Genomic DNA, 26,585 nt, shown 5'->3' with positions numbered 1-26,585 from the left:
CCTCCTGCTCGATCTGCCCCCAGAGCAAAGCCACTCCCAGGGACGTGCAGGCTGAGCTGGGTGGACCCAGGCACCAGGAAAGGCTCATGAGAAAGATGCCAGCCTCCCACTAGGTGGGCCTGGATAGGGGCAGACGGGACCCTCTGGGTAGGCTGAGAACAGGCAGCTGGGACGTGGGTAAGGCAGGCACAGGAGCATGGCGTTAGTTCTCTCTTTATATAGACTCTGGTTCTAGAAACTCGCCTGCAGCCGCTGGCTGGACTATTTACAGGCCCATTGCGGGCTGTACCTTGGCCACCTCCCGGCACGGTGCTCAGCTGTGATGCCAAAATAAGTTAGGGCCGGCCGGGCGGGGCGGGGCAGGGACGGGGGCTGTACACACAAGTGCTGGGGGCTCGGGGCCTCAATACTGTCGAGGGCCGGGGCTGTAAACATGGCCGGGGCGGCCCTGCCCACCCCTAGTGGTCGGTAACGACTGGAAGCAGAGCAGCCGGGCAGGGCCGGGAGGCTCAGGCATCCGACAGGCAGCTCTGGATCCGGTCCACCCACTGCTGGGCCGAGGGCACGTCCTGGGCACAGAAGTTGTAAACGCGACGCGTTGTCTTCACCTGGGGAAGGGCAGGTTACTGACTCCGCAGCCCCCACACCCCAGAGCCCCTCCCTCCCCTCTCCCAAGCCCCGGCCAAGGCTCACGTCAAAGAAGGCCTTCTCGTCCACAGTCTTAGGGGCACCCATGGTGGGCGTGCCAGGTGCCACAGCCTCCACCTCCGCCAGGTCGATGACACCCTTGCACTCTGTGTCCACACGGTGGTCATAGTAACGCAGCTGGAGGAGGCCACAGAGTCAGCGCAGCCCCTTCCCCCGAGTCCCCCCGACCACCTGATCACTCACCTGGTGCTTGGTCTTGTCCAACACGAACCAGCGGGCCTTCCAAGGCTTCATGAAGGCCCCCTTCTTGTACAGAGTGCCCTCGTAGGACCTGCATTTGCAGCAGAACCAGGGCCAGGTTGGCTGTCATGGCCCAGCCAAGCCCAGGCCCCAGCAGTTGTCCCCACCTGCTGTCCCAGCCCAGGAGGTAAGACCAGGCTCCCTGTCCCCAGAACTGACCTACGCCCAGAGCGCTGGCCAGGGGGCCACAAAGCAGCCTCGGGGCTGCACGCCCAGGAAGACGGCCCAGAAAGGAGACAGTGAAGGATGCCCCACCCCCTCGACTCCAGGGAGCATCCCCACAGCAGAGCCTCAGGGTCTTGGGAAAGCAGCCCCCCCACACAGGGCAGTCGCCCTGACGAGGAGAGGGATGCCGGGCAGGTAGATCTGTGGAAGCAGCCGTGGCAGCAGCTGCCCAGGATGGATCCTGTCAGGCTCCAGACTCATGCGGGCCCCACTACCTCCCTCTTTCTGCTTCTCCCTCAGCCGTTGCAGGCTGTGGTCGGCTGCGGTCACCAGTTCCACACCCCAAACCCCTCCCGATGGTAGCGTATACTTAGGCCATCACTGTGGCCTTCCCAACAAATCCTTCTAACCTAAGAAATGACAAGCTCCTCAAAAGCACCTGCATCTCCCACCAGAGGACTGCCTGGGACCCCAGAACACCAGCTCAGAGGTTTCCGTGCAGCAGTGGGAGGGCCCCTCATACCTGTTCTCACTCTCAGCTGTCTGGAACTGGCTGTACAGGGTGCTGGTGCTGCGGCGGGCAGCCTGGCGGGAGCCGGATGCGGTTGAGCCACTACTCTGGTCGCTGTCCAGGCTGAGGCTCAGGGTGGAGCCCACGGGCCCCTCCTGCAGGTACACACCCAGCGAGCGGCGGTGGTGGGGTGCGGTGGACACCAGGAGGGAGCTAGGGGTGCCCTGGAAACAGGAGGTTGGGACTTGGGTCAGGGCTGGGCAGACGCCACTTTCTCCCAGCAACAAGCCCACCGTGGCCGCTCACACTGGCCCTCACTCACACGTCCGTCTGGCCGGCCTTCGAGGCGCTGTGCAGCCTTCACCCGGTCCCAGGTGTCCTTCCAGCGCTCAGCGGGTCGGCCCAACTCTGTCTCCAGCCTCTGCAGCTCCTGGCGGGGAGAATTAGTGAAAAGTTTGTTCAAAAGGAAATATCCAGACTACAGCATGAAAAGACAAAAGGATGGAAAATACAGGAAAGAGATACAATGGAAAGGCCTAACACGTGTGTAACTGGATCACAGGGGGAGATGGCAAAGGGAGGGAAGAAATATGCAAAGTGAATATTTGGGGACAACAGTTGAAAAATTTCCCAAACTAACCAGAGGCATCAAACAACATAAGCACCACAAACCCCAACAGGGTAAGTTAAAAACACACACCCCCTGGCCAGGCGCGGTGGCTCCCGCCTGTAATCCCAGCACTTTGGAAGGCCGAGGCGGGTGGATCATCTGAGGTCAGGAGTTCGAGACCAGCCTGGCAAACATGGCGAAACCTCGTCTCTACTAAAAATACAAAAATTAGCCGGGCATGGTGGTGGGCACCTGTAATCCCAGCTACTCGGGAGGCTGCAGTGAGCCAAGAGTGCGCCATTGCACTCCAGCCTGGTCGACAAAGCGAGACTCTGCCTCAAAAAAAAAAAAAAAAAAAAAAGCTATGAGCCGAGTCCAAACTCTAGAGGTTAAGCAATGCTGAAAGACGCTGGACTTCCAAAAAGCCAGTGTGGCAAGACCTCACCGGAGACACAGACACACAAAACTCCAACTGAAGCCCTGGAGAGGCCACACACCTTAGGCTGCTTTATCCCTGCAGCTTCTCTAGAGGTGCTGGAGAGCTGCCCAAACAAAGCTTAGAAACAAGCTTCAAACAGATCAAGCTGACCCACAAGCTCATTACCTACTGGCAAGAATAAAACCCAAGACTCCTTAAAGAAAGACAACACAGGCAGGGCACAGTGGCTCACGCCTGTAATCCCAACAGTTTGGGAGGCTGAGGAGGGAGAATCACTTGACCCAAGGAGTGTGAGAACAGCCTGGGCAACATCAGGGCAAGACCCCATCTTTGTATATATTTTTAAGTTATAAATATGTTTCAAGATTTAAAAGAAAAGATGGACATAACGGTTTATCAGATGGGGAATCTCTATAATGAAGAGAGTTAAATTCATTAGATGGGGCCAGGTGCGGTGGCTCACACCTGTAATCCCAGCACTTTGGGAGGCCAAGGTGACAGGACTGCTTGAGCCCAGGAGTTTATGAGACCTGTCTGGGTAACACAGGGAGACCCTGTCTCTACAAAAAAAAAAAAAAAAAAAAAAGCCGGCATGTGGCACAGGCCTGTAGTCTCGGCAACTCGAGAGGCTGAATGAACATGAGGATTGCTTGAGCCTGGGAGGTCCAGGCTGCAGTGAGCCATGACTGTGCCACTGCACTCCAGTCTGGGCAACAGAGCAAAACCCTGTCTCAAGAAATTTAAAAAAAAAAAAAAATTCATTTGATGGGCTTGAGTATATTAAAAACAAAGAAAAGAGTAGTGAACTTGAAGATAGGACCACAGAAATCATCCAAAATGAATTGCAAAGATAAAAACTGAGAAAAAAAAAGCAGAGCCTCAGCAACATACAGGACAAGAAAGTCCCAGAAAGAAAGGGAGAGATTATGCAGAAAAAGTAATTTATAGAAGCAGTGGCTTAAAATGTATTAAATTTGACGAAAATGATCATCCCACAGACCCCAAGCAGGATGAAAGCAAAAACCATGATGGTCAAATTGCTGAAGCCAAAAATGAACGCAAAATCTTAAGGCAGAGGATGAAAGGGCACCATTATACACAGTTTATAAGGATAAGAATGAACACCAACTTCTAAGCAGAAACAATACAGGCCAGAAAACAAAGTAATTTTTTTTTTCTTTTTTTTTTGAGGCAGAGTCTCACTGTTGTCGCCTAGGCTGGAGTGCACTAGCGCGATCTTAGCTCAATGCAGCCTCCACCTCCCAGGTTGAAGCGATTCTCCTGCCTCAGCCTCCTGAGTAGCTGGGATTCCAGGCGCCACCATGCCCGGCTAATTTTTATATTTAGTAGAGATGGGGTTTCACCATATTGGCCAGGTTGGTCTCGAACTCCTGACCTCAGGTGATCCAACCTGCCTCAGCCTCCCAAAGTGCTGGAATTACAGGCGTGAGCCACCGTGCCCGGCGCAGTAATGATATCTTTTAAAGTGACATCAGTTTAGCTGCTGAATGTTAAAAAAAAAAAAAAAAAAAAAAAAAAAAAAAAAAAAAAGAAGCTGTCAACCTAGAATTGTATATCCAGAGAAAACACCCTTTGCATAATAAAGGCCCAAAGATGTTTTCAGATCAACAAAAGCTGAGGGAACTTGTGACTGGCAGATCTGTATTACCAGAAATATTAAAAATTCTTCAGGTTGAAGAGAAATAATAACCAGACCTGATCATACTGAAGAATGAAGAATGTTAAAACGGCAAAAATAGAAGACGCTTTCCTTCTTTCTTAACTTCCTTAAAACAAAGTTGACTGTTTAAAACAAAAACAGGCCGGGCGCGGTGGCTCACGCTTGTAATCCCAGCACTTTGGGAGGCCGAGACGGGCGGATCACGAGGTCAGGAGATCGAGACCATCCTGGCTAACACGGTGAAACCCCGTCTCTACTAAAAATACAAAAAACTAGCCGGGCGAGGTGGCGGCGCCTGTAGTCCCAGCTACTCGGGAGGCTGAGGCAGGAGAATGGCGTGAACCCGGGAGGCGGAGCTTGCAGTGAGCTGAGATCCGGCCACAGCACTCCAGCCTGGGCGACAGAGCGAGACTCCGTCTCAAAAAAAAAAAACCACCACGCTGGGTGTTTATGTCATATGTAAAAGTAAAATGTGTGACAGTGACAGGAGGACAGGAAAGGCGTGAATGGACATACACCACTGTAAGGCTCTTCTGGTGTGAACGGGGCAATGTAATTTCAAGTCAGATGATTATAGCCCTGGCAACTCCTGAAACATAACACAGAGAGATACAGCTCAACTCACAGTAGACAGAATACTAAAAACCTATTTTTTAAAAAAAGAAAAGCAAGAAAGGAAAAAAAATCAAAGGGACAAAGAGAAAACAAACAGCGAGACGCCAGACTTAAAGCCAGCCACATCAATAGTAACAGTAAATTAAAATGGGCTAAAAATTCCAATTAAAAAAAACCATTAGACTGGGTAACAGGAAGACCCAACTACATCTACATCCTGTGTCCAAGAAACTCACCTTAAACATAAACACACAGACCAGTAAAAAACACAAGTATAGAAAATCACAGAGCAAGCTGATGCTGGTCACCACAAAGCTGAGTGACTCGTCAGCACCAATCGGACAGCGCCAACCTAAGACAATGAGCTTCGCTTGAGAGAAAAAGGGACCGCTGTCTGTGTGTGGATCACCTCCGTCGCAAACCATGACTCCCGTGCTCCCCCAAACCTGGTGCCCCATGCTAAGTCACTGAAATAAATGACTCATTTCAGCCTCACCACTTCCCTGTAAGGCAGGAATCAGCATTTCCACTTTCTGCACGAGGAAACAGAAGCTCTAAGATGCTCAGATAACCTCTAAGGCCACGCAGCCAACAGTGGGGAGCTGAGTACAGGTCCCCCCATGGCCTAGCTCTGAAGTCCTACACACCAACCTAGCCGCCACCCCTCAGTCTCCTTTCTCCCTCAGTCCAGGCCCACCAGGGATGGCACAGTGAGGGGTGAGAGAGGCCTAAATGTCAACCCCAAGCTTTCAGGGCAAGAACCCAGAGCTGCTCACTTTAGGGTAGGTGGGGCAGGCAGTCTGGCAGAGGGAGTAAAACACCGTCATCTCTAAGGGCTGACTCCTCAAGAGTTGCCTGAGCTGCTCAAAGCCACGTCAGGGAAAACACGCGGGCCCAGAGTGGAGGCTGTGTACTGAGACCTGGGGGTCTCAGGTCACTGTCTGGAAGCATCCACTGAGTGGGGCGGGGCCCTGGGGAGCCACAGCCACCCCCAGGGGTAACCGGACTTACGTGCGTGTACAAGTGCACACACAAGCACAACCCTGGAGTCTGAGCAAGAGGAGGGGGTGCCAGGCCAGACCCTGCTCCGGGACCACACGCACCTCCAGCAGGCGTGAGATGGCGTCAGGCTGGGCCCGCGGGCAGCTGTCGTAGCAGGGCCACACCACACGGCGCCGGCTCTGGGGAGCGCCTCCGTCAGATCGTTCTTCCTCTGGGGGCTCGGGGGGCCCCTGGGCCAGTTCCCAATCATAGGGAGGGCCCTCGGCCAGCGTCTCCTCAGTGTAGAAGTCCCACACCTTCAGGTTGGACACATTGCTGTAGGGCCGCAGGACCTGGGGGTGGGCCTGCAGTTGAGGACCTGGGTCAGGCAGGAGCTGCCTACCCGACCCAGGCCCCAGCTTACCTCCGTGTCCTCGGGCGCATACATGTAATTGTAGAACACAGGCGTCCTCTTGCTCAGTCGGTCCACGTACTCCCACACAGACCTGCATGGCAGCTGGCCCCTGCGTTCCCCTTTCTCCTCGTACAGCAGCCCTGCACAGGCCAGCAGTGAGCCTGGGCCCTCCTGACCCGTGGCTGTCCCAGCCCCGACTCCCCACATACCCAGCTCAATGCGCTCATAGTCAGAGTCGAGCAGGAAGGTCCGGAAACGGCGGGACACGTGGTGGTAGCCGAGGAACTTGAGGTAGAACTGGCTGAACTCAAACTCCATGGGGAACTGCAGGTGGACCTGCACGCCATGTGGGTCAGGGGCCAGGGGTCAGCAGTCAGGGTGCACAGCCCCGGCCCACCCACACAGCAGCCTGCCCACCTGATGTACGCAGTCCAGGAACTGCAGGAAGACGGGTGTGAAGCCGCTGCTCTGCCCAGCCAGGGTGTGGGCCCCACGGTGGCTGAAGCGGTGACCGAAGGACAGCCACTCCTTCTCCAGCAGCAGGCGGAAGCCCTCCAGCGTGCGGTAAAAGGGGTCTGAGAGCAGCTGCACCAAAGATACCACCTGCCAGCACCGCCGGAGGGTCAGTGAGGAGCCCGGGAGCCTGGCCCACCCCAGCCCCATGCGCCACACACCTGGGTGGTGATGTCCCAGCCGTCCTCCAGGCCCACCAGCACAGAGGAGCCTGAATCCAGGAGCTCCACCACCAGCACAGACACCTGCAGCAGCTTGTGGATCTGCAGGGACAGGCGGCCTCAGCACCTCTGGGACCCCCCGCCCTCCCGCCTCACCACTCATCAGGCTACAGACCCGCACGTCCACAAGCACCGGGGAGGCAGGCCCTGTCCACAGCCCTCTGAGCCCTGTATGTGGGCACAGTACTGGACCGACACAGCTTGCTCTGGGCATGCCAACCACCGCCGCCTCCAGCCTGCTGGCCACAGCCCACCCCCTTCCAAGCTCTCTAGGACTGAGGGACGTCCCTGTCCCTCAAGATGCCCAGTGGCCTCATCTTCAGTGTTCACCGAGCCAGCGTCCTGTCAGTACCCACCCCCACAAGAATGCAGCAGAGGCCCAGAACCATAAACCGCATCCCCCGTGTGGTCATCGGCCCACCTGGACCCAGCAAGCTGCTCCGACGCACCCATGCCCAGGCCCTGGCCACTCTCACTGCCAGCTGCCTTCCGGCCCCAGAGCCGGGGTGGGAAGTGGCCGTCACTTCCTCCTTCCAGCGTTCCACACACTCAGACAAGCAAACCTAGACCCGTCCACTTGGCTCTAGCCAAGGGGTAGGCCCAGCACCAAGGTGGGCAGAGGGACAGGGGCAGTGCAGAGACCTGGATCAGCCACTCCGAGTCCTCCAGCGAGCGCAGGAAGGAGGCTGGGCTGGGCTCAGCAGCAGGGCAGCCTGGGACACACGCCTTCAGCAGCTTCTTGAAGCTGGCCTTCACCTGCCGTGCCTCAAATACCTCAATGGGCACCAGCTCCCACTGCTGCAGGGGGTCTGGCCGCACACCCTGAAAAGAACCCGGCCGAGCACCGTGAGACACGTGAGGCCCCAAGCCCCCTGCCCAGTCCCACCCCCACCCCCCAGCCCAATCACCTTAAGCTGGGCTTTGTCCCCGAGGATGTAGAGGGCTGCTCGCTGCGGCCGCAGGAAGCCCGGGTCGGGAGGGCCCCCGTTGGCCTGGGGTGGGGCCAGCGTGTCTCTGCCAGCCAGCCGGGAGCCCACCTCGGTGCCAAGGCCACTGCTGCGCCCACTGGTCCGGACACTGCCCCACTTACCTGTGGAGAAGACGCCAGGTAAGCACCCGAGGGGGGCCAGGGCACCACTTACCTGGGGCTGGCTGGGCCTGGCCTCCAGGGAGGGGGTTGAGCTCCCAGGGCAGGGGTGGTTGGCAGGACCCCGGCAGGGCCGTGCGAGAGGGCTGGAACACATAGATGCTGAGACGTGGGGTGGCAGCCAGTGTTAGTTTCTAGGGCAGGACTCGCGGGTCAGGTAGGTAAGGACTGGGGCTCGGGAGACAGGTCGTTAGTGTCAGGCGTGGAGGGAGACATTAGTGCCCGCAATAACTCAGTGCACACTAGAGGCCACCAGCACCAAGTAAGGGCTGGCCTGTGCAGGCTCGGTACGGTACCTCGGGGTGCGGTCCGTCTGGAGGCCGAGGCCGCCATGGGGTTGGACAGCGTGGTGACCCTGGCTCTGGGGCTGGGAACTGGGGGCACAGCAGAGAGAAGGCTCAGGCCTAGCCCCAGGCCTGGGCGTGCCCAGCTTGGGGGGTGCCTACAGGCCGGAGGGTCCCACCAAGCCCCCAGGGAGCCTGGAGGTAGCAGCCGTCAGCCCCAAGTCCCTGATCTCAGGAGAGTGGGAAGAGCCATCCTGGTGCGGGCCTCTCTGCCAGGGCAGGGCAGTCCGCAGAGCACTCTGTGGCAGCAGAAGGGCTGTGTGGTGGGGATCCCGGGCTCTCCCCCGAACACCTCCTCTCTTCCCACTTAAATCAGCTCAGGGCAAGTCTGTCTCTGAGTCCCTCCTCCACACCCTGGCCCTTTGTCCTCCACTCAGGGGACCAGGGCTTGTGATGGGCACAGCTCAGAACTCGCAACAGACGGGCATGCAGAGGCCTCTGTTCAGGGCATAGCAACAGGAGGTGCCCAAGAGGTGTGGCCTGGAGAACAGGCGAGCGACCTGGAGGCTTCCCAAAGAGGGGAGAGGGTGGGCTCAGAGCCTGAGCCCAGTCCAAAAGGATGGAGAGCAGCTCAGTCCAGGACACAGGCAGGTCTGAGTCCTAGGCTGAGGCTTACAGTCTGGACGATGTGGCCTGAAGGCACAGGGGAGGCCACAAGAGGAAGTGGCAGCCCAAAGGGCTGGGAGATGCCTGGGTCCACAGTGGGTCTCTGGGCGCCTGGCCCTGCCTCAGGCTCACCAGCTTCTGTAGAGCCCGAGGGTGGGACTGAGAGAGGAAACGTCTCCTCGCCCACCAAGTCACCAGGGGCCAAGCACAATGCCGGCCCAACACACCCTGCATCCTCTGACGGTGGCCACACTGCAGGCACCCAGCTCACAGTGAGGACGCAGCACCAGCCCGCTTTGGATGCCAACCAGGGCCCAGTGGGTCCTTATAAAGAGGTCAGAGCTGGGACTAGAAGCCACAACTACAGCTGAGGGAAGCTGAGCCCGAGTGTTGCTAGGCACTGAGAGGGACACTGGGAGGCAGCAGCCACGGGCACCGGGGATGGTCGGAGACGCAAAAGGGACTCCACGGGAGGCACACACATGGTGATGGAGGGGTGGGCCGGGCCGGGCCGGGCCGGGCCCACCCGCAAGCGCCACTCAGGGTTTCTGGCAGGGGTGGGAAGGCAGGAAGACAGGGTGAGTGTAAAACAGAACCATGTAACGTGGTATCTGGAAAAACAAAACCACTTCTGCACTAGAGAACAGGTGCTCCAGACAGTGAGTGCGGGGCATACCTGCCACCCCGTCCAGGGGCCAGTCTACCTCAGTGTGTGTACGGCGCCTGTAAAGTGTGCGAGGCGGTGGGGACAGAGACAGCAGGGCCAGCTCGGGCAAGGCCCAAGGAACCAAGACACACGAGGACAGAGGCCAAGCAGCAGGCAGAGCCAGGCCAGAGGCCCCACAGACAGTCTGGATAGGGGGATGTGGGGAGGGCGGAGGCTGGGGCATGAGGAGAAACAGTGACACTGGGAGGGAACAGGACAGAGGAGCATCTGGGATGTTTCCAGGCTGTGGGAAATTATAAGACAGAGCCACGTAGAGGCAGCACCCAGAGGCCCCTGCAGGAAGCTGCAGCAGACACAGAGGTGGACAGCGGGGCAGTCAGAGCAGGCAGGATGTCAGGGAGGGCAGGACGTCAGGGCGGACGGAGGTCGGGGCGGACGGAGGTTGGGGCGGACGGAGGTCGGGGCGGACAGAGGTCAGGGCACACACCTGGTCTGGGCAGGCTTCCCGCCCCTGCCCCACGGCACCCCAAGGGCATGCTCCTCATCCCATACCCAAACATCCATGATCAACGCCGTTTCTGCCCCTCCGTGGCCTGCCTGCCAAACCACAAATGCCACCACAGCCCCGCAAAGTGCCCCCGGCCCCACCGTCTGCCCACAAGCACCCTCACCGTGACTGCCCATGTGGGCTGAGGAGAAGCCGCTAAGCGTGTTGCGTCCCGACGCGTCGGCGTAGCGGGGCATGGAGCTGACCACGGCCTGCAGGTACTTCTCCTGCTCCAGGCTGCTCGAGTCCGCCTGGGACTGGCCTAGGGTAGGACGTGGAGCTGAGGCAGGGGAGGGTGGGATAGGGCAGAGCAGGCACAGGGCAGGACGCAGGAGGTACCTGGAGAAGGTGCATTCTGGGCCTTGAAGAGGCCGACGACACCTTTGCCATGCAGGCCGCCAGAGCGCAGCAGTACGGCCTTAGACCGCCCGCTGCGCCAGCAGACCACGGGGAAGCGGTTCTGGCGGTAGCAGCGGGACACGCGCTGCAGGGCGTTGTCCTGGACGCTCTGGGGTACGATCAGCAGCCCTGGGTAGCTGTGGGGAGGCAGAGGCGTGAAGGCGGCCGGCCCCACCCACTCTGGGCTCATGCCCCAAGCAGGGCAAGAGGAGCCAGCCCGTGGCTCCCAACAGAAGGGGGCCCTCCAGCCCACGCCCCAGCCCTGTGGCCCGTCCCTCCGCCCTCTCCCCCTCCACATTCCTTACGTGACCAGGAGCCGTGGCCCAGGCCCACAGGAGGAAGGAAAGACACTCGGTCACCTGCCGACCCCCCCGGCCAGCCCCGGCCGGCCTCACCTGCGGCAGATGGCGTACATGCGGTTGACCGGAGAGATGCGGAAGGGCTCAGACTTGGCCCGGCTCAGGCTGCTGCTCAGGGTGCCCAGGCCGAGGCGCTGGTAGTCGCGGCAGCAAGCCCTTTCCACCAGGCTGCTCATGGTCATGCGGTCGGAGGGCTTCAGGGCTGAGGACGGGGTCAGCGTGCTGGGCTCCAGCTCCTCCGACACTGTGCAGGCCAGGCACACGGGGTCATCACCCAGAGGCCACTCCACCTGTCCTGATCCTCCCTGGCGAGTGTCAGCATCCAGAGACCACCCAGGACTCCCCCCACCCTTCCACCTGAGATCTCGTCCTCCTGGTCCTCGGGGGGCGGCTGGCCCCGGTGCTCCCAGCTGGGGGGGTTGTACTTCTTACGAGTGACATGCTGCCGCCCGATGGTCTTCTTGGCGTTCTTGACCAGGTTCCGGGACAGGGTTCTGGGGCACACAGAGTCACCAAGGTGAGAGGAAGAGGGACAAAGACGGGCACAGGGGCCCAGGAGGGTTGGAGCGGAAACTCATGGCTGAGGCCCAGCTGCCCCGGCCTGGGACCCAGATCCATACCTGAGGGAAGGACCCTTGTCCTTGGTGACTCGCGGGGGCCGGCCGGGTGTGTGGGCAGAGCCCAGGGTGAACGCGAAGGTGGCCCTGACGTCCGGCGGGTACCGCAGCTTATGCAGCTGCTTGCGGAAGAGCTCGGCACTGTCAGACCCCACCTCCTCATCAAAGGCCATTTTCAGCAGCTGCGTCAGAAAAAGCAACCCTTAGGAGTCTGGGTGGCCCCCAGCCCCTCCCCCAACTCTGACGCTGCCAGGTGCCAGGCTCCCCTTCCCCCCGCAGCCGTAACACAGAGAGAAGCAAGGCACAGGCAAAGGCCTGTGCCCGTGTCACAAAAAGGCAAGCATTTGTGTAAACTTGACATCTCAGTGGCTGTGAGGTAAGGCCCGGGCTTGCAAGGCACACCCAAGACATGCACTTGAGGGTCGGCGCCCCAAGGAAAGGACAAGGACCCAAAGACTGCATATCAAACAGTGGACGTCAACTCGAGCCACGGTGAGGGCCCCAGACACGCAGGCCTAACAGCAGGGCCACTGGTGGAAACTGGCTTAAAAATGGTTCATACGAGAAAGACCGGTTCGCACGAGAAAGACCAGGGTGGGGACGAGAGCCCCACCCGTGCACCACGCCCCACCTGGAATGTGCAGGAGCGCAGCTGCAGCCCGTCCTGCAGGAGCTGGTCCACAGGGGTCTGGACGCTGATGCGCTTCTCCTTGGTCAGCGCAGCCACCGGGAAGGAACGGACCACCACCTGCTCCCCAACTTAGGACAGGCCAGGCAGAGTCAGAAGCAAGGAAGATAAGGCAGGGGGGTCCCAGAATCTCAGGGTACCACAGTTATGGGGGATCCCAAGTGGGTGGGGAAGGAGCAGACAAAGGCCCATTTCCCATGGGGATCCACAACCCCCAAGAAGAGGGCGGGAGAAACAGGGAAAGTCCTTTCACCCCAAAGACCTGGCGGGAGGGGGCGACAGGGCCAGGGGGTCTGCAGGCTCACCCAGGGGGTCTGTGGGCATCCCTGTGAAGATGACCCGGTACGTGGTGAGGAAGACGGCGCCCTCAGCTGGCAGCAATGCTGGTCCCCCGGCACTGCCCCCCGCACCCTCCTCACGCCCATCTGGCAGCAGGTAGACGCGCAGGCCGTCCAGCACACACTCCTCCCCAGGCAGCAGGCGCGGCCGCAGCAGCTTGGGCTACTCGAAAACAAGAGCAGGAGCTCAGGATGCAGCCCCGGCCTTGGGCGCCCGTGGCCCTGCTGGCCCCCACAAACCTTCTGGATGGGCGGCAGCCTCCGGCTCTCCCGCTGCACGGCCTCCAGGGTCTCGATGTGCATCTGGACGATGTCTGGGGGAAGGCAGTTCTCACACTCTGCGTCCAGCCCTGCCCATCCAAGGGGGTGTCACCAGCCCAGACCCCCGTACCTGGCACCATGACATGCAGCCCCTTGAGGTGGTCGCTGGTGACCCCGCTCTCCGTGCAGACCTTGTCCACGAAGCGGTTGATGAAGCGGACCACGGCCCCAGCCACATCGCAGGTCTCTGCATCCTCAAAGCCACTCTCCGTGTCATAGCTCTCAGCCACGCTGCCAGCCATGCTGGGCCAGGGAAGAGACTGTGGGCATGGGCCCCGCCCACTCCACTGGGCCCAACCCCCAGTCCCCGCCTCACCTGTTGGTGACCAGGCTGTTGCTGGCGCTCTCCAGGTCGCCCAGCCCAGCGCGCTCCCGAAGGAGGCGGCTCTTGCTGCTGTCCAGGGGCAGGAGGAGGTAGCTCATGCGGTTGGCGTAGTGGATGGCCTGGCTGAACACCGTGCTCTCCTCCTTCTGCACCAGCTCCTGCTGCTTCTCACGGCTCAGGGTTGGCCACAGGCGCCGCTGCTCAGAAGCCACATCCAGGGCAGAGCGCTCGTCCTCCTGGGAAGGTGCCTCCCCAACCTCCTGCCACAGCACCACAGGCATGAGCTGGGGCCACACTGCCCCCAGCCCCCAGTCCCCAGCCCCAGGACTCCCTGCGCACCTGGGCGGGGGCCAGGTCCTCGGTGGGCTCCAGGTAGAGGGCCCGGATGTGAGTCTGCACATCCCCATAGAACATGGCCTCCCAGAACTGTGGCGTGCTCCACACCACGTGCTCCTGCACACAGCTGTACGCGAACTGCGTCACCCCCGGGCTCAGCTTCTGCAGAAGCCAGGGGAGAAGGTCAGCGGGATGCAGCCAGGAAGGGGCTGGGAAGGAGACCTCAGCCATGCCACCACTCACCCGGCAGAAGGCTGTGACCAGAGGCAGCAGAGCAGCTGCGATGCCATGCTCATCCAGAGAAGTGCAGTCCTGCAGGCAAAGCGAGAGCCTGTGAGGACATCTCCCCTCCCAGGCAGCATTCACCTCCCACCATGCCCCCACCACCCCCGTAGCCACCGTGGACCAGCACCTGACACCGTGGCTCCAGCTCCCCAGGGCTGCCTCAGAGGCTCTACATCAGGAAACCCCAGGCCCCAGCACCTGCCCCCAAAAACGGTTCTCTCCACTGTGTTCCCTGCAGACCCAGGACCCCTGCCCACTGGCACAGGAGTCTCTCGCACCCTCTCTACTCTCACCCGCAGACCAGGGTCTCCCCGCCTGTTCCCGCTCATGCGCCCCTGGCAGGATGGGAGACCTGGCCTCACCTGCAGGCAGCAGTTCATCATACGGACGACAAAGTCAAACTGCTGGTGGTCCAGGACCGCACGGTTCTGCTGCACATGCAGGTGCAGCTCCTGGGCAAGGCAGCGGCGGGCAGCTCGCCCCTTCAGGGCCCTCAACACAGCTGGGAGCAGCTGCAGGTGGGGAAAGGAGACACGGGCTGAGGGCACAGAAAAGACCCACTGGGGGCCCAGGCAGGGAGGGCAGCAGGAGTCCAGGAGACCCAAATGCCTTTCAGGTGGGATGTCCCAGACTCTGGGGCTTTGCTGACCAATAAAGACTAAAACCTCCAGTGGGCCCAGCAGCTCCACAAGTACAAGTTCACCAGGCCAGACACGAGGACACAGACGCTGCACCTGTGAGCCGGCAGGGAGGTGCGCTCCAGAGAGAGGCCTTGTGGCCCAGGCCCCCCGGCTCATAGGCTCAGAGCTGCCTGGCTGGCCAGGGCTCAGTGACTCGCCTGGCACAGAAAGGCTTGGAGTTTGTATTCTATTGCTACATCGTTCATCACAAAACTGGCCGCCCCAAAGGGACACCACACAGCCAATGAAAAACAAGAGACAGGCCGGGCGCGGTGGCTCAAGCCTGTAACCCCAGCACTTTGGGAGGCCGAGACGGGCGGATCACGAGGTCAGGAGATCGAGACCATCCTGGCTAACACGGTGAAACCCCGTCTCTACTAAAAAAATACAAAAAACTAGCCGGGCAAGGCGGTGGGCGCCTGTAGTCCCAGCTACTTGGGAGGCTGAGGCAGGAGAATGGCGTAAACCCGAGAGGCGGAGCTTGCAGTGAGTTGAGATCCAGCCACTGCACGCCAGCCTGGGTGAAAGAGCGAGACTCCGTCTCCTAAAAAAAAAAAAAAAAAAAAAGAAAAACAAGAGACTCCAACTGGCCATGATGAAAGACCCCAGAGGTGTGAAGTGAGCATCACAGAGGGTAAAACAGCAGGGAGCAACCTCTGTTTCCATAAAGTACGAGGAGCAGGTCGTGTACGGCCCAATTTAAGGGGAAGGATACAGAAGAAACATAATAGTGAAACCTTCTGATTTCTAAAAATGGAAGTAAATCTCCCTTGCTGGGCCTCCCACGCAGGCCTGACCCACCACTCACTGCGGTCGAGAGGAGAGCCGGCGCCCACCTGCCCTCAGGCCGGCCCAGCCACCCCCAGCTGTCTGTTAGACAGAGGAGGCCCCGGGGCAGGGTCAGCACCCACGAGGGCGAAGCGTGCCCTAGGTCTCCTCTGAAACCCACTGCCCTGGCCCGGCTGGAGCCTGCACAGCCCTCACCTTCTTGGCCTCAAGCATTTTCCCCTCAAACACATAGGAGATGCAGTTGCGCACGACCTCCAGACGCCGGGCGCTGTTGACATGCAGCCCGCTGCACCGCTCCAGTATGGCAGCTGTGGGGAGAGAACACGCACACTCGGACCCCTGACCCCATGCCCGTCCTGGGCCACGCCCGGGACCTGCCTCCCTGTCCCTCCTCATTACGCACTCATGGGGGGCCCTGAGGGCACAGTGGTCCTCCTCTCGGCCTTCACAGCTGGGGGTGCACCCTGCATCTTGGCCGCAGCCTGGTCCACGATCCACTGCACGGTGCCCTCATCCAGCCGGGGGAAGGGCCGGGGCACCCGTCGCAGGTGGCTGCTCTCGCCGGGCCTCTGTACCTTGTGCATCGCCACGGCTGGGTACGGGTTCTCCTGCGGGGAGATGGGAAGTGTGGAGCAGGGGCCGAGGGACCGAGGTGGTGCGATGCCCTCCCATCCTGCCACCCTCGGAGCAGGGCCGAGGGACCGAGGTGGTGCGATGCCCTCCCATCCTGCCACCCTCGGAGCAGGGCCGAGGGAGCGAGGTGGTGCGACGCCTCCCATCCTGCCACCCTCGTACGTTCTTGTAGAGCTGCTCTGCCAGTTCCTGGACGTGACGCAGGACACGCTGGGGGTGGTTCTCATCTGCCCGCATCCGTGCCACCTCGTGGGCCACCAGCTAGCGGGGTGGGCAGGAGGTTAGGTAAGCCATGGTCAGGCAGAGCCAGGGCAGGGGGCTGGGCGGGCAGGGTGGGGGTGCACCTCATCGAACAGGTCTGTGGGGCGGTACGGGACCCCACGCTCTGACACGAAGCCAGCAAAGGCCATGCCCTCCAGCACTTTCATCAGGAAATCATCCTCCACCAGCCCACGCTGGCCCAGGAAGGCTGCCTGGGGGACACAAGCAGGTCGGTCCCTCAGGGGTCTCCACCAGGCACTTATCTCCCACTCCACCCCCAGCCACCAGGTGCCCCACCTTATGGAAGCGGATGACAGGCTCTGGGTGGACGCGCACGACGTGCAGGCACCAGCGATAGCCCTGCAGCAGCTGAGCGAAGAGCCGCAGAAAGACAGCTCGCAGCTCCTTGTCCTGGGAGGAAAGCTGATTGCAGGCGAAAGCCAGCCCTGCCGACCCCCACGCCAGGTCCCTCAGGGGCTCCTCCACCCCCCCACCCCAAGCTGGGATGGGGCCTCCCCAGGCTGCCTTGCTCCCGTTCTTCTGCCCCTCCCACCATTCTGCACACAGGGCCACCAGCAACTCTGAAACTGTCTGGATGAGGCACTCCTGCTCAGCACCCTCAAGGGCTCCTGTGACCAGAGGCTGAGTTCCAGCCCCTTGCTGGGCCCCTGCCGCCTCACCCGCACCGCTCACGACCACCACACCTAACTGCTGGCAGCTGCTTTGCTCCCAGGCTCCTTCCTGCTTATGCTACAGGAGCCGGGGCTAGCCTGGGGGTGGTGCCTTGTGTGTCAGTGGCAGCAGACCTGAGCGGGGCAGCCTGAGTGCCCCGGGGTCTCCATGCAGGAGCAGCAATGACACCCACCTGCATCTTCAGGGAGGAGGTGGACGTCGTGGGTGGAGGGAAGGCGAGGTCAGCCAACTCCAGTTCCGGGTCCAGGACCTGCCAGCACAGAACGGAGCAGGCAGCTGCACGCTGGCCCCAGCTCTAGGCTCCCCGTGCTGCCAGGCGGCCACATCCCAAAGGCCCCCAAGGCTCCCGCTTGCCCGTGGTGTCCCTCACCATGCTCAGCACACTGTGTGTCTGACTCTGCAGCGGCTCTGGCAAGGGTGGAATGTGCACACACTCAGGGATGGCCACCGTTCCTCCATCCAGATCAGCAACGATCACGTCGAGCTGCGGGCCGAGGGAGCCGGCAGTCAGGGACCCGCAGGCTTAGGCCGAGGTGGACACAAAGCACAACCCTTACCAGTTCCTGGGTCTCTGCCTGGAAGGCCGCGTTGACCCCGATGATGAAGGGCGTGGGTGTGCTGAGGACCTCCAGCAGCTGAGCCGGCAGGATGGGCACATAGGTGAAGCTGTGCAGGCCCCAAAGGACGCAGTGAGCCAGGGGATGTGGCTGGGCAAAGGGGCCAGGAGGAGGGGCTGGGAGGGCCGGGCAGGGTCACCTGTATCTGAGAGGAAACAGCAGTGCCAGGAGGCCCCTACAGGCATCGGCGAGCCGCTGGTAGCTCCGGGACAGGAAGAGAACCTTGTGCTCCGTCAGGGCGGCACAGAACAAAGACAGCACGTTGGTGATGCCTAAAAGAAGAGGAGAAGCTTGGAGAGGACCCTGGGCCCCTACCCAGGCAGAGCGAGAACCCACATCCCTGACCACCAGCCCCTGAGGGGAAGCCATGCAGGGTGGGACAGACAGGCTCACCCAGCTGGCGGAAAAGCAGGGCCACGCTGCAGCGGCTGACGGGCAGCGAGTCAGCCAGTGGAGTTTGGATGACCTGCCGGTCACCAGCCCCCAAAGAGATCGTCCTCTGCAAAAAAAGAATGATCGGGACTCAGTAGCTTGACCAGATCTAAGTCAGCCCAGAGCACCGTGGCCCCAGGCACACCCTGGTGGACAGACAGACCCGAGGTGGGACTGGCTGGGATGGGCAACATGGCAAGAGGGAAATGCCATGCCCTGCCTCTGTTGTCCCAAGCAGCTGCAGAGAAAACTCAGGACAGGAGTGGCTGCTTTTGACTGGGGGTAGGGATGGGGCCTAGGTGGGCAGAAGAAACAAAGAATCCATACCGCTCCTTCCTCAACAGAGTCCAGCTGCACAGGACAGACGGGCAGAAAGACACGGTTAGACACCCCAACACACCCAGGCACAGGGCAGGAAGCAGACAAACAAGCTGACACCAACATCCAGAGACAGGCACACACCACTGAAGGAGCGGACAGAGAGGCTGAAGGACACAGGCCCAAAGCACAGGTGCAAAGGCCAGGTGAGCAGGCCAGGACTGTCGGGGGCAACGGTGGCACAAGGACACAGGAGGGAGCATCCAAGGCCTCCAGCTGTGTGTGGCTCTGGCTGGGCTCCAAATACCTACAAGGGCCCCAGCAGGAGGGCCTGTGGCTGTGCAGACACCAGTTGCCCCCAAAACCCACCTGTGAGCCCCCAGCCAGGGGCACAGTGCACGTCAGCAGGTTCCCAATCACGTTTTCCAGGCACACATTCAGGCCCTCCACGTGGATGGCATAGATGAGGCCGAGGCTGTTCTGCAATGACCAGAGCGGGGAGTGGCGGGACAGCCGACGGAAGCACCCTCGTCCTGCCTCGCCACCCCGGCTGCCCGCCTCACCCTGAACACCTCCGCGTGGTCAAGTCGAGACACCAGCACCAGCGTCTTCGGTGCAAACAGCTGGGCGGATGGGGCAGGCGCTGTGGGAGACAGGTGGGTCTGGCCTCCCTCATCCTCCTCTTCTTCCCTCTCTGGGGCATCCTCCTCACGCGTCGTTTCCTGCTAGGGGTCGGGGGAGATGGGGGCAGGGGGAGTTGGCCATGGCCCAAGGATGCAGCTTTGTTCATGCCATACCCAGAGGCCCCAAGCTGACCTGTGAAGGCTCCACTGGCTCCCAGAAGGTCAAGCAGGCGCAGTAGTGGCGCTCGGAGTTGATGTCAGTGAGGACAGCAACAAAGAAGGTCGGTGGATTCCTCTCGGGACACAGCTGCCACCCGCTAGGCTGGCAAAACTGCAGGGAGGGCTCAGCAGTCAGCTCCTCCCCCTACACCTGGGGCAAGAACCAGCCCACCTGCCCCAGCGTCTGCACTGCCAGGCCTGGAGGCTCCAACACACACAGGCAGCTCCTTGCTTGGAGACCCTGGGGACACGTGGCCTCCTGGGCGTCAGTGTCTCCGACTGAAAGGAGTAACAGCCTCTGACCTCCCCACCTGGGGCAAGGACCAGAAGATGGGAACAGTCCCCACCATCATGTTTGAGTGACAACATGACACAGTGACATGAGCACCGAGCAGTTTGCCGGCCAAGCCGGCCACACCCCCCAACAGCGGCTCTGCTGTCTGGTCCCTCACTCAGCGGTAAGCCGGGCACTGCAGAGGCCCCTCAGTCAGGGACGAGGGCAGGGCTGTGCCCACCTGCCCTCCCCACCTGCCACCCCCTCCACCTGCCAGCACCGTCTCAGCACGCCCCCCACTTACCAGCTCGATGCCCTGGGGGAATGGGTTGTCTTCCCAGTCCTTCTCCGGAAAGCGCTGCAGAATCTGGCCCTGGCCTTCCCCACTCCCTGAGGACAAGAACAGGTGGTCAGAGCACCCGACCCGCCCCCCATCCACCAGGAGGCTTGAGGATCCCAGTGTGGAAACATTCCCACCCACCAGGCCCGCATCTGGCACCAGATCAGCCTCAGTTCCCTAAAAATAGTTCTGTATGCAGAGTCTGCTGGGCAGCCGCAGACCCCAAGGCTACCTGAGAGTAGAGAAGCCCCTGCCACTACCATCCCCATTCCCCGATCCCATCCCAGAGACCTCCTTCAGCCTGACCAGCCCAGCTTCACACAGCACAGCAGCCCTCCATCGAAGGTCAACAGTTCAGGACTGTTCCACAGCCCCCACAGCATCTGCCACCACAGCCAGGCCCCCACTTAGGCTCTCAGCCCCCCAACAGTGGGCATCCCCCAGAGCTCCCTGTCACCCACCAGCCCTGGGCCCAGCCAGGCATGTGGAGGACTCATGTCTGTTGTCTGTGTGGGATTCAAGAAGCCTCAGCCCCACCAGGCTAGGGGACATCCCCTGCGCCCACAGCCCCAGACTCCTCCCTGTCCCAGCTGCCTCAGAGACAGGACCCCGTACAGGTCCCAGAAGGTGGAGTTTGGCAGCTGCCTGGTAGAACACCATCCCCACAGCCAGCAGGACCCAGAGGGGCAGCAGCCAGACGGGAAGGATGGAGACTTGGTCCAGGACGACCACTGAAGGATACCCAGACAGCCTCCTGAGCACTGGGATCCAGCAGCTCTCAGAGGAGAGTGGGACGGTGGTCGCATCAAGGCCTGCTCCCTGTCTCCAAATCTCCCTGCACAAAGGCCATAGGATGGGTGCTGAGCACAGCCTAAGCTCCCCTGGGCCAGGAGGAGGCTTTCAGGGCAGGGGAAGCCAAGAGGCCTACATCTCCTCAAGAGATCCCTCCTCTCCTTCTACTCTGTTCCCCCGACAACCACACCCGGGCACTCTTTCCAGGCCCAGTCCACACTGCTGGGCTACAGGTGCCTGCCTGTGGCTCACCCCTAGAGAGCCAAACTAGGAGGCCTGGTGGTCAGGACCACAGCGGGATACTCAGGGTGTGGCTCCCGCTGCAGGACGGCTCCACAGGCCTCCCAGGGCTTGTGGAGGACGGAGCAGGTGCAGCAAGAAAGACGAAAGCCTCCCTGCCTCCTCCACACAACCCACAGGTCCCCAGGGCCTGTGCCCATCCTCCGCTTGGACAGGCCTCAACACCGCCACCCACCTGGCGGAGGCAGCAGAGCCAGACGGGCAAGGGGGGGTCCTACACAACACAGATCGCCTCGTGTACCCCCACCCCGATCCCCAGGAAGCTGCAGCCCCACATCCAGCGTGCCTGGTCCTCCTGGGAACAGATGAGCAACCCTGGCAGCCCAATGGCACACACTCCACAGGTCCCCCACAGGCAGGGAGACCACCCGCCCTCCAGGGTTACAGAGGCAGAGCCAAGGAAGTCGGCAGTGGGCAGGTTGCTGCTAAGTGGGAGATGGTGGGGCGGTGAGGGGCCAATTCTGACTCACAAAACCTCAGCTTCCTGCTCCCCTCCCCCTCCCACCACTGACACCCTGCAGAGGACAGGCGGCAGACTGATGGGGGCCCAGGTGTCTGCGGGTGCCACACCTACCTCCACACCCCCAAGCACAGCTCACTCAGGCACAGGCCCTGAGCTGCGGCTCCTCCCCCACTCCACCCACTCCCCCAAAGGCCTCCTTGTGCTCGGCCCCAAACCACCATCTGGGCCCAGCCCTGGCTGGCACCCAGGACTCACCCAGTTCTTGCCACGAGGCAGCAGGCGGAGGAAGGAAGAGGGGTTTATGAACAGAGACAGCAGTCCCTGCACTGCAGCCTCCCCCAGGCCAGGCAGGAAAGGCAGTCTTCCCCAGGAGGATGGGCAAAGTGGCAGGTCACTGTCTACCTTGACCCTCTCCACCCCATTTGTCTTGTGAAGCACCAACTCACTCAGCCTTAAGTCCTCTGCAGGGCTCTACCCTCCAAAGAGCCAGCCCTGAGCTCCACTCTCCTTGGGCTGGCCCAGCAGGCCCAGCAGGCGTCTCTCCCTGAGCTCCTCTGTGCCATGACGACCCCAGACTGGCCCTTCAGGTCTCAGAGCAGCCTTCAGGTCTCAGCCCACAGAGCACCCCCTCCCCTGGGACGCTCTGCCCCAGCCTGGGGCCTACAGGGATCCTAGGACCGACCTCCCTCCACCACACCCCAGTGACTGCTAGTGCACCTGTTAGCTTGGCTGGGACGGACCACAGACTAATTAAGGCTTGTAGAACACATACAGTCGGCTACACGACCATCCTCCCCACACCCAACGCACTCACACCCCACAAACAAACAGGTTCCTCAATCAGAAGTACAGGGCACCTTCCGGAGCCCCAGGGAATGACAGAACACAGCTGGCCCCTGGAAAAGCAGGCCATGGAGGGCCCTGCAGCCCTGGGCTGTGAGCAGCTCTCCTCCTCCCCGTTCTGAGGTCCCAGCCTGCACCTCAGCTCTGTGCTGTCTGGGGCCAGGCCACATCTTGGCCTCCAGGGGCATGGGGGGGTTTGCCATGTCTCTCCGGGGTCCCCACCCACCCCACCTGAGCCCTATTGCCACAGGAGTGACCTCCAGCAGCTGAGCCCACCAGAGTGCTGCCTTTACCTCAGATCAGAGAGGAAGGAGGGTATCCTCCCCGCTCCTCCCCTCAGCAACAGGACGAATCCAAACAGTGTGCCGTGTGGCACAGGGCACCAAGGTTTTCTTGCCCCTCCACCTTTGAACATGGGGCCGAGGGGGCCACCCAAGGACAACATTAGGGCTCCTGTCCTGAAAGCTCCTCAAAAAGCGCTTCCTCCTGCACCAGTGTCCCCGCAGCCAGCCCCACACAGACTGCAGGCCTGAAAGGCGGGCGGGCAGGCAGGCGAACACAGACCTCGCGTTCTGTCATCTGCTGGCAGCACCCCATCACTAGTGCCAGGCTCTGACGCCTGGAGGGCTGGCCCAGGCCAGCGTGTGCTGTAGGGAGGCAAAGAACGATGGCAGCCTCTCCTGTTCCCCCACCACACTCCCCACCGTGCACGAAGACCAGCCCTGGCCAGCTCTGCTGCTCTGGGGGGAACCCAGCTATAGGAAAAGAGAAGAAAAGAAGGAAGGACAGCACCTTCCTGCGACACCACCCACCGAACCCCAACATGCACATGGCTCCCTCAGCCACAGCGGCAGGCCATGTGCAGGGCCCCTGCAGCTTCCTCAGCCATCCCCCCAACCTCCCCTGCCCATCAGACCAGAGCAGCTCTGACCCAAGGCCTTGGACCCCTTCCGGCTCCCAGGGTGGAGGTTGGGAGGCAGCTGAGGCCGTCCCAAACAGCCCCGGCCCGCTCCAGAGGGCGGGAAGGAACGTGGGTGGGGACAGTAGATGGGGCTCAAGAATGCAGCCAGCTCATCACAGTCAGGATGAGGCGAGGCCATGGAGTAAAAGGTCTTTTTCTCAGATGCAAGGGGTCCAGCCCCTCCTCCCAGGCAGATGCACACTTGGCTGCTGGAGCTGGAAGGCCGCTGGCCAGGTCAGGGCCAGATCAAATGTGTCTCCTGCTCCCAAAGACACCTCAGCACTGGCCATGCTGTGATCAGGGCCCTTCTGGGCGAAGAGCCGGGCAGAGGTCTGTCTAGTCCTGATGCTGGCCCCAGGGCACAGAAGGTGATCCCTGACTCACCAGGTGAGGGACCTGCAGATGGGCCGGCGCCGGCCACCATCACTCTCCGAGGTGAAAGAGTCACGGCCAGCACAGGCATTTACCTTCTCAGGGCCCCTCCCCACCTTTCCTGAGAGGTTTCCAGCTGGTGACCACTAGCAACTGGGATGCTGCCTCAGGCAGGACTCGTGCACCCTCAGCACCCTGGTCCTGCACCCAGCAGCTCCAGACAGGATGTCCAGATCCAGGCAAGACAAGCTATCCGCCCTCCTAATCCCCAACCCAAGAGACCCTGCATCCGGCCCTGAAGTCATACTCAGCCTGACAGAACAGAGGGGGTCCTCTACCCACTTAGAAGTGTCTGTTGTATCTGTGCCTAGAGAATCCACACACCTGCTGCTCAGTCACTAAAGATACTCATCATTTCCAGGGCCCTCCTGTGTGCCACCGCTTCACACGTGTGCATTCACTGCATCCTCACGGCAGCCTGGGAGGTTAGCATGACTCACTCCATCCCCAGATGAGGAAACTGAGGCACAGAGAGCCAAACGACTGGCTCCAAGTCACAAGGCTCTCAAGGGGCAAAGCAGAGATAAGTGATCCCCACGCCATGCTCCTCTGCCTCTTCCGCCCCCGACCTGCCCTGGTACCTGGTTCTATCCTCAGTCCATGACCAGAGTCCCAGTCTATAGGCTTGTTCCCCTCAAGGATAAACAAGTCCTTCAAAGGCGCTGCGAGGCCAGCAAGCAGCTGACCAGCTCAACCCCAGAAGGTAGTGGGCACAGGGCTCCACGGTCCCCCAACCCTACTACAGTGGACCACTTATCACTCCTCCCTGCCACTTAGGGGAAGGGCGAGGGGGGCACTTCAGGCTCTAGCCTTCTACCCTGTCCTGCGCAAAGGACACACACACACACAGGTGCCTGCACTACATGTGGCTCCAGCAGTGAGCACACACATGTCACGGCCAGCTTGTCGTGGAGCCCACTCTGCCTCTTCTCTGTGCCCACCTTCAACTCCTCACCCCACGGCCACCAAGCCTCCCACCTGGCCTTTGCCTGCAGTCTCTGCCAACCGAAACCCTCTCCACACTGCCCTTAGGATCATCAGAGTCATCATCAGCTGTTCCTGCAGCCCCTGTTCCGACCCCCAGCCCAAGGCCCCTCACGCCAGGGCAGCCCTCAGCCAGCCTTGCTTCCCTCAGGCACTCTCTGCCCCAGGTGGTACGGCCTCCTCTTTGCCCCTCACAGGTGCCTCAGCACAGACAGCTCCCTCTGTGGGTCAAGGCAACACTGACAGCCAGCCTGCACCCGGGGGATGAGGACTGTGTGCTCCTAGCAAGCGAGAACTCCCTCTCTAAAGAAAAAGGCAGATGCTCACGACTGACGGTGCCGTTAGACACACACTTGGATAGGACGGTGCCATAAGACACACATTTGGATAGACGGTAACAGGGAAGAGCGTGTGCTGCGTAAGAGGCTACTAGGAGGGGCTGGAGATGAAGAAGACGCTAAAGAGGCTTCAGGAAGTGTGTGGGGGGTCCAGCAGAAGAAACACAAAGAAAAGAGAAGTCCAGGTCCTGGGTGGGGACAGCGACAGCTGGACTGACAAAAAAAACACGGTAACTGGGAAGGTAACCTCAACCCCACCTCAACATCCAGCCCCTGCCTGACCACACAGCCATCCCCACTTACTGCCCATCTGCAGCTAGGATTTGACTGCCTGGGTGCCAGTCCCAGCCCCTCTGAGCCGGCCCAGGCCAGGCAGTCAACTTATCCCCGCCTGACTTCTCTACAGATGGGGGCAACAGCAGGGCAACCCCGGTGGGCTGCTGGGAGGAAGAGGTGAGATCATGCACACAAAGGGCTGTGCGGGGCCTGGCACACCGAGCACGCTCGCCAGCGCTGCTGTCTCCAGGCTGCTGCTGATGTCATCGTCAGGCTCCGTTTTCTCCTACCCCCTGGGCTGAAGGGCTCTCAGACACGGGCGCTGACCCCAGACACAGACCTCCTGGGCATAGGCACCCATTGCCACGCTGATCCCCCACCCAGGGCTTGGCGTGCAGGGCCTGGCCCGTCAGGCGAGTCGCCAGGAATACTCCTCTCTACTCTCGACGCTTCCTCCTGAAATCCTCCCAGTTTCAAGTCAAACACCGCTTCTCCATGCACCAACCCGAACTCCACCCCCTCTTTGCACCCCGCCAAGACCGCCAGGGGCTTCAGACGCAGCACCAAGGTCAGGGGCGGGCTGGTGAGCCGCGGGTCCGCGCCCCTGGAGCCACTAGAGCCACAGCCGCCGGCAGCCGGCCAAGGGGAGAGCCCGTCCCACCCCACAGAGGCCGGGCAGGCCGGGCCCAGGCTTCCCTCCCGGCCGCCACCAGGCCCGCGCGGCCACGCCGCCCCCAGCGGACGCCCATTCTCCCCACGGGCTGTCAGGCCGCCCCGACCTTCAGCCCCCACCCGGGCCCCGGTCCCCGTCCCCGTCCCCGGCCCTCAGCCCTCGGCCCCCCGACCCCGGCCCTCAGCGCCCAGCCCCCGGTCCTCAGCCCTCAGTGCCCGGCCCTCAGTTCTCGGCCCCCCGACCTGGTCCCCAGCCCCCAGCCCTCGACCCCCGACCCCCGACCCTCAAACCCAGCCCCCGACCCTCAGCGCTTAGCCTCGGCACTCACCGCGCGGGTGCGGCCCGAACGCCACCAGCACGAAGTAGTCCGCGAGCCGCGCCATGGCGAGGGACGCGGGGCGGCCCGAGGGGCGCGGGCGGGCTCCGCGGCTCGGGGACTCGAGGGCGGCGCGCTCATGGCCCGGCCCCGGCGCTGGACCGCGCACCCCGGACACCCCGGGTTCGCTCTGCGGCGGCGGCGGCGGCCCGGGCTCCCGCCGCCATCTTCCCAGCCAGCCGGCCCGCCC

The 26,585-nt window shown here is 61.3% G+C and overlaps 1 protein-coding gene across 4 annotated transcripts; it reads right to left on the bottom strand.

The window, feature by feature from the left end:
* Positions 1-197: 197 nt before the first annotated feature.
* On the bottom strand, positions 198-26,585 carry SBF1 (SET binding factor 1). Of its 4 annotated transcripts, none has more exons than XM_077949155.1 (41): positions 26,348-26,585; positions 19,922-20,007; positions 19,318-19,455; positions 19,065-19,226; positions 18,871-18,981; positions 18,145-18,250; positions 17,891-18,023; positions 17,692-17,800; positions 17,505-17,618; positions 17,307-17,384; positions 16,739-16,852; positions 16,525-16,653; positions 16,343-16,441; positions 15,951-16,155; positions 15,743-15,855; positions 14,441-14,590; positions 14,037-14,105; positions 13,797-13,955; positions 13,449-13,717; positions 13,203-13,375; positions 13,052-13,125; positions 12,779-12,974; positions 12,417-12,544; positions 11,789-11,967; positions 11,526-11,662; positions 11,205-11,412; positions 10,750-10,946; positions 10,535-10,672; positions 8,543-8,620; positions 8,008-8,189; positions 7,742-7,921; positions 7,040-7,141; positions 6,783-6,968; positions 6,575-6,701; positions 6,375-6,505; positions 6,073-6,303; positions 1,947-2,054; positions 1,637-1,848; positions 892-979; positions 694-825; positions 198-608 (listed from the first exon to the last, which is right to left on the bottom strand). In XM_077949155.1, the coding sequence occupies exons 1-41, from the start codon at positions 26,400-26,402 to the stop codon at positions 510-512; spliced, it is 5,685 nt and encodes a 1,894-aa protein (XP_077805281.1). In that variant the 5' UTR covers positions 26,403-26,585; the 3' UTR covers positions 198-509. The 4 variants fall into 4 exon arrangements, with proteins under 4 accessions (XP_077805281.1, XP_015006142.2, XP_028683351.1 ...); XM_015150656.3 differs by having other exon boundaries at positions 19,065-19,223; XM_028827518.2 differs by lacking the exon at positions 8,543-8,620.

This window comes from Macaca mulatta, chromosome 10 (assembly GCF_049350105.2).
Source record: "Macaca mulatta isolate MMU2019108-1 chromosome 10, T2T-MMU8v2.0, whole genome shotgun sequence".
Lineage (NCBI taxonomy): Eukaryota > Metazoa > Chordata > Mammalia > Primates > Cercopithecidae > Macaca > Macaca mulatta.
The sequence above is the reverse complement of the archived record's forward strand: the minus strand, read 5'-3'. Positions and strand labels throughout refer to the sequence as shown.

Coding starts and splice junctions, on each gene's coding strand:
- SBF1 (XM_077949155.1), bottom strand. CDS start 26,402: ATGGCGCGGCTCGCGGACTACTTCGTGCTGGTGGCGTTCGGGCCGCAC. Junction 15,856..15,950: donor GCCCTCAGGGCCCCCCATGA/GTGCGTAATGAG, acceptor CTCTCCCCACAG/CTGCCATACTGGAGCGGTGC. Junction 8,621..10,534: donor AGCCCACATGGGCAGTCACG/GTGAGGGTGCTT, acceptor CTGTGCCCCCAG/TTCCCAGCCCCAGAGCCAGG.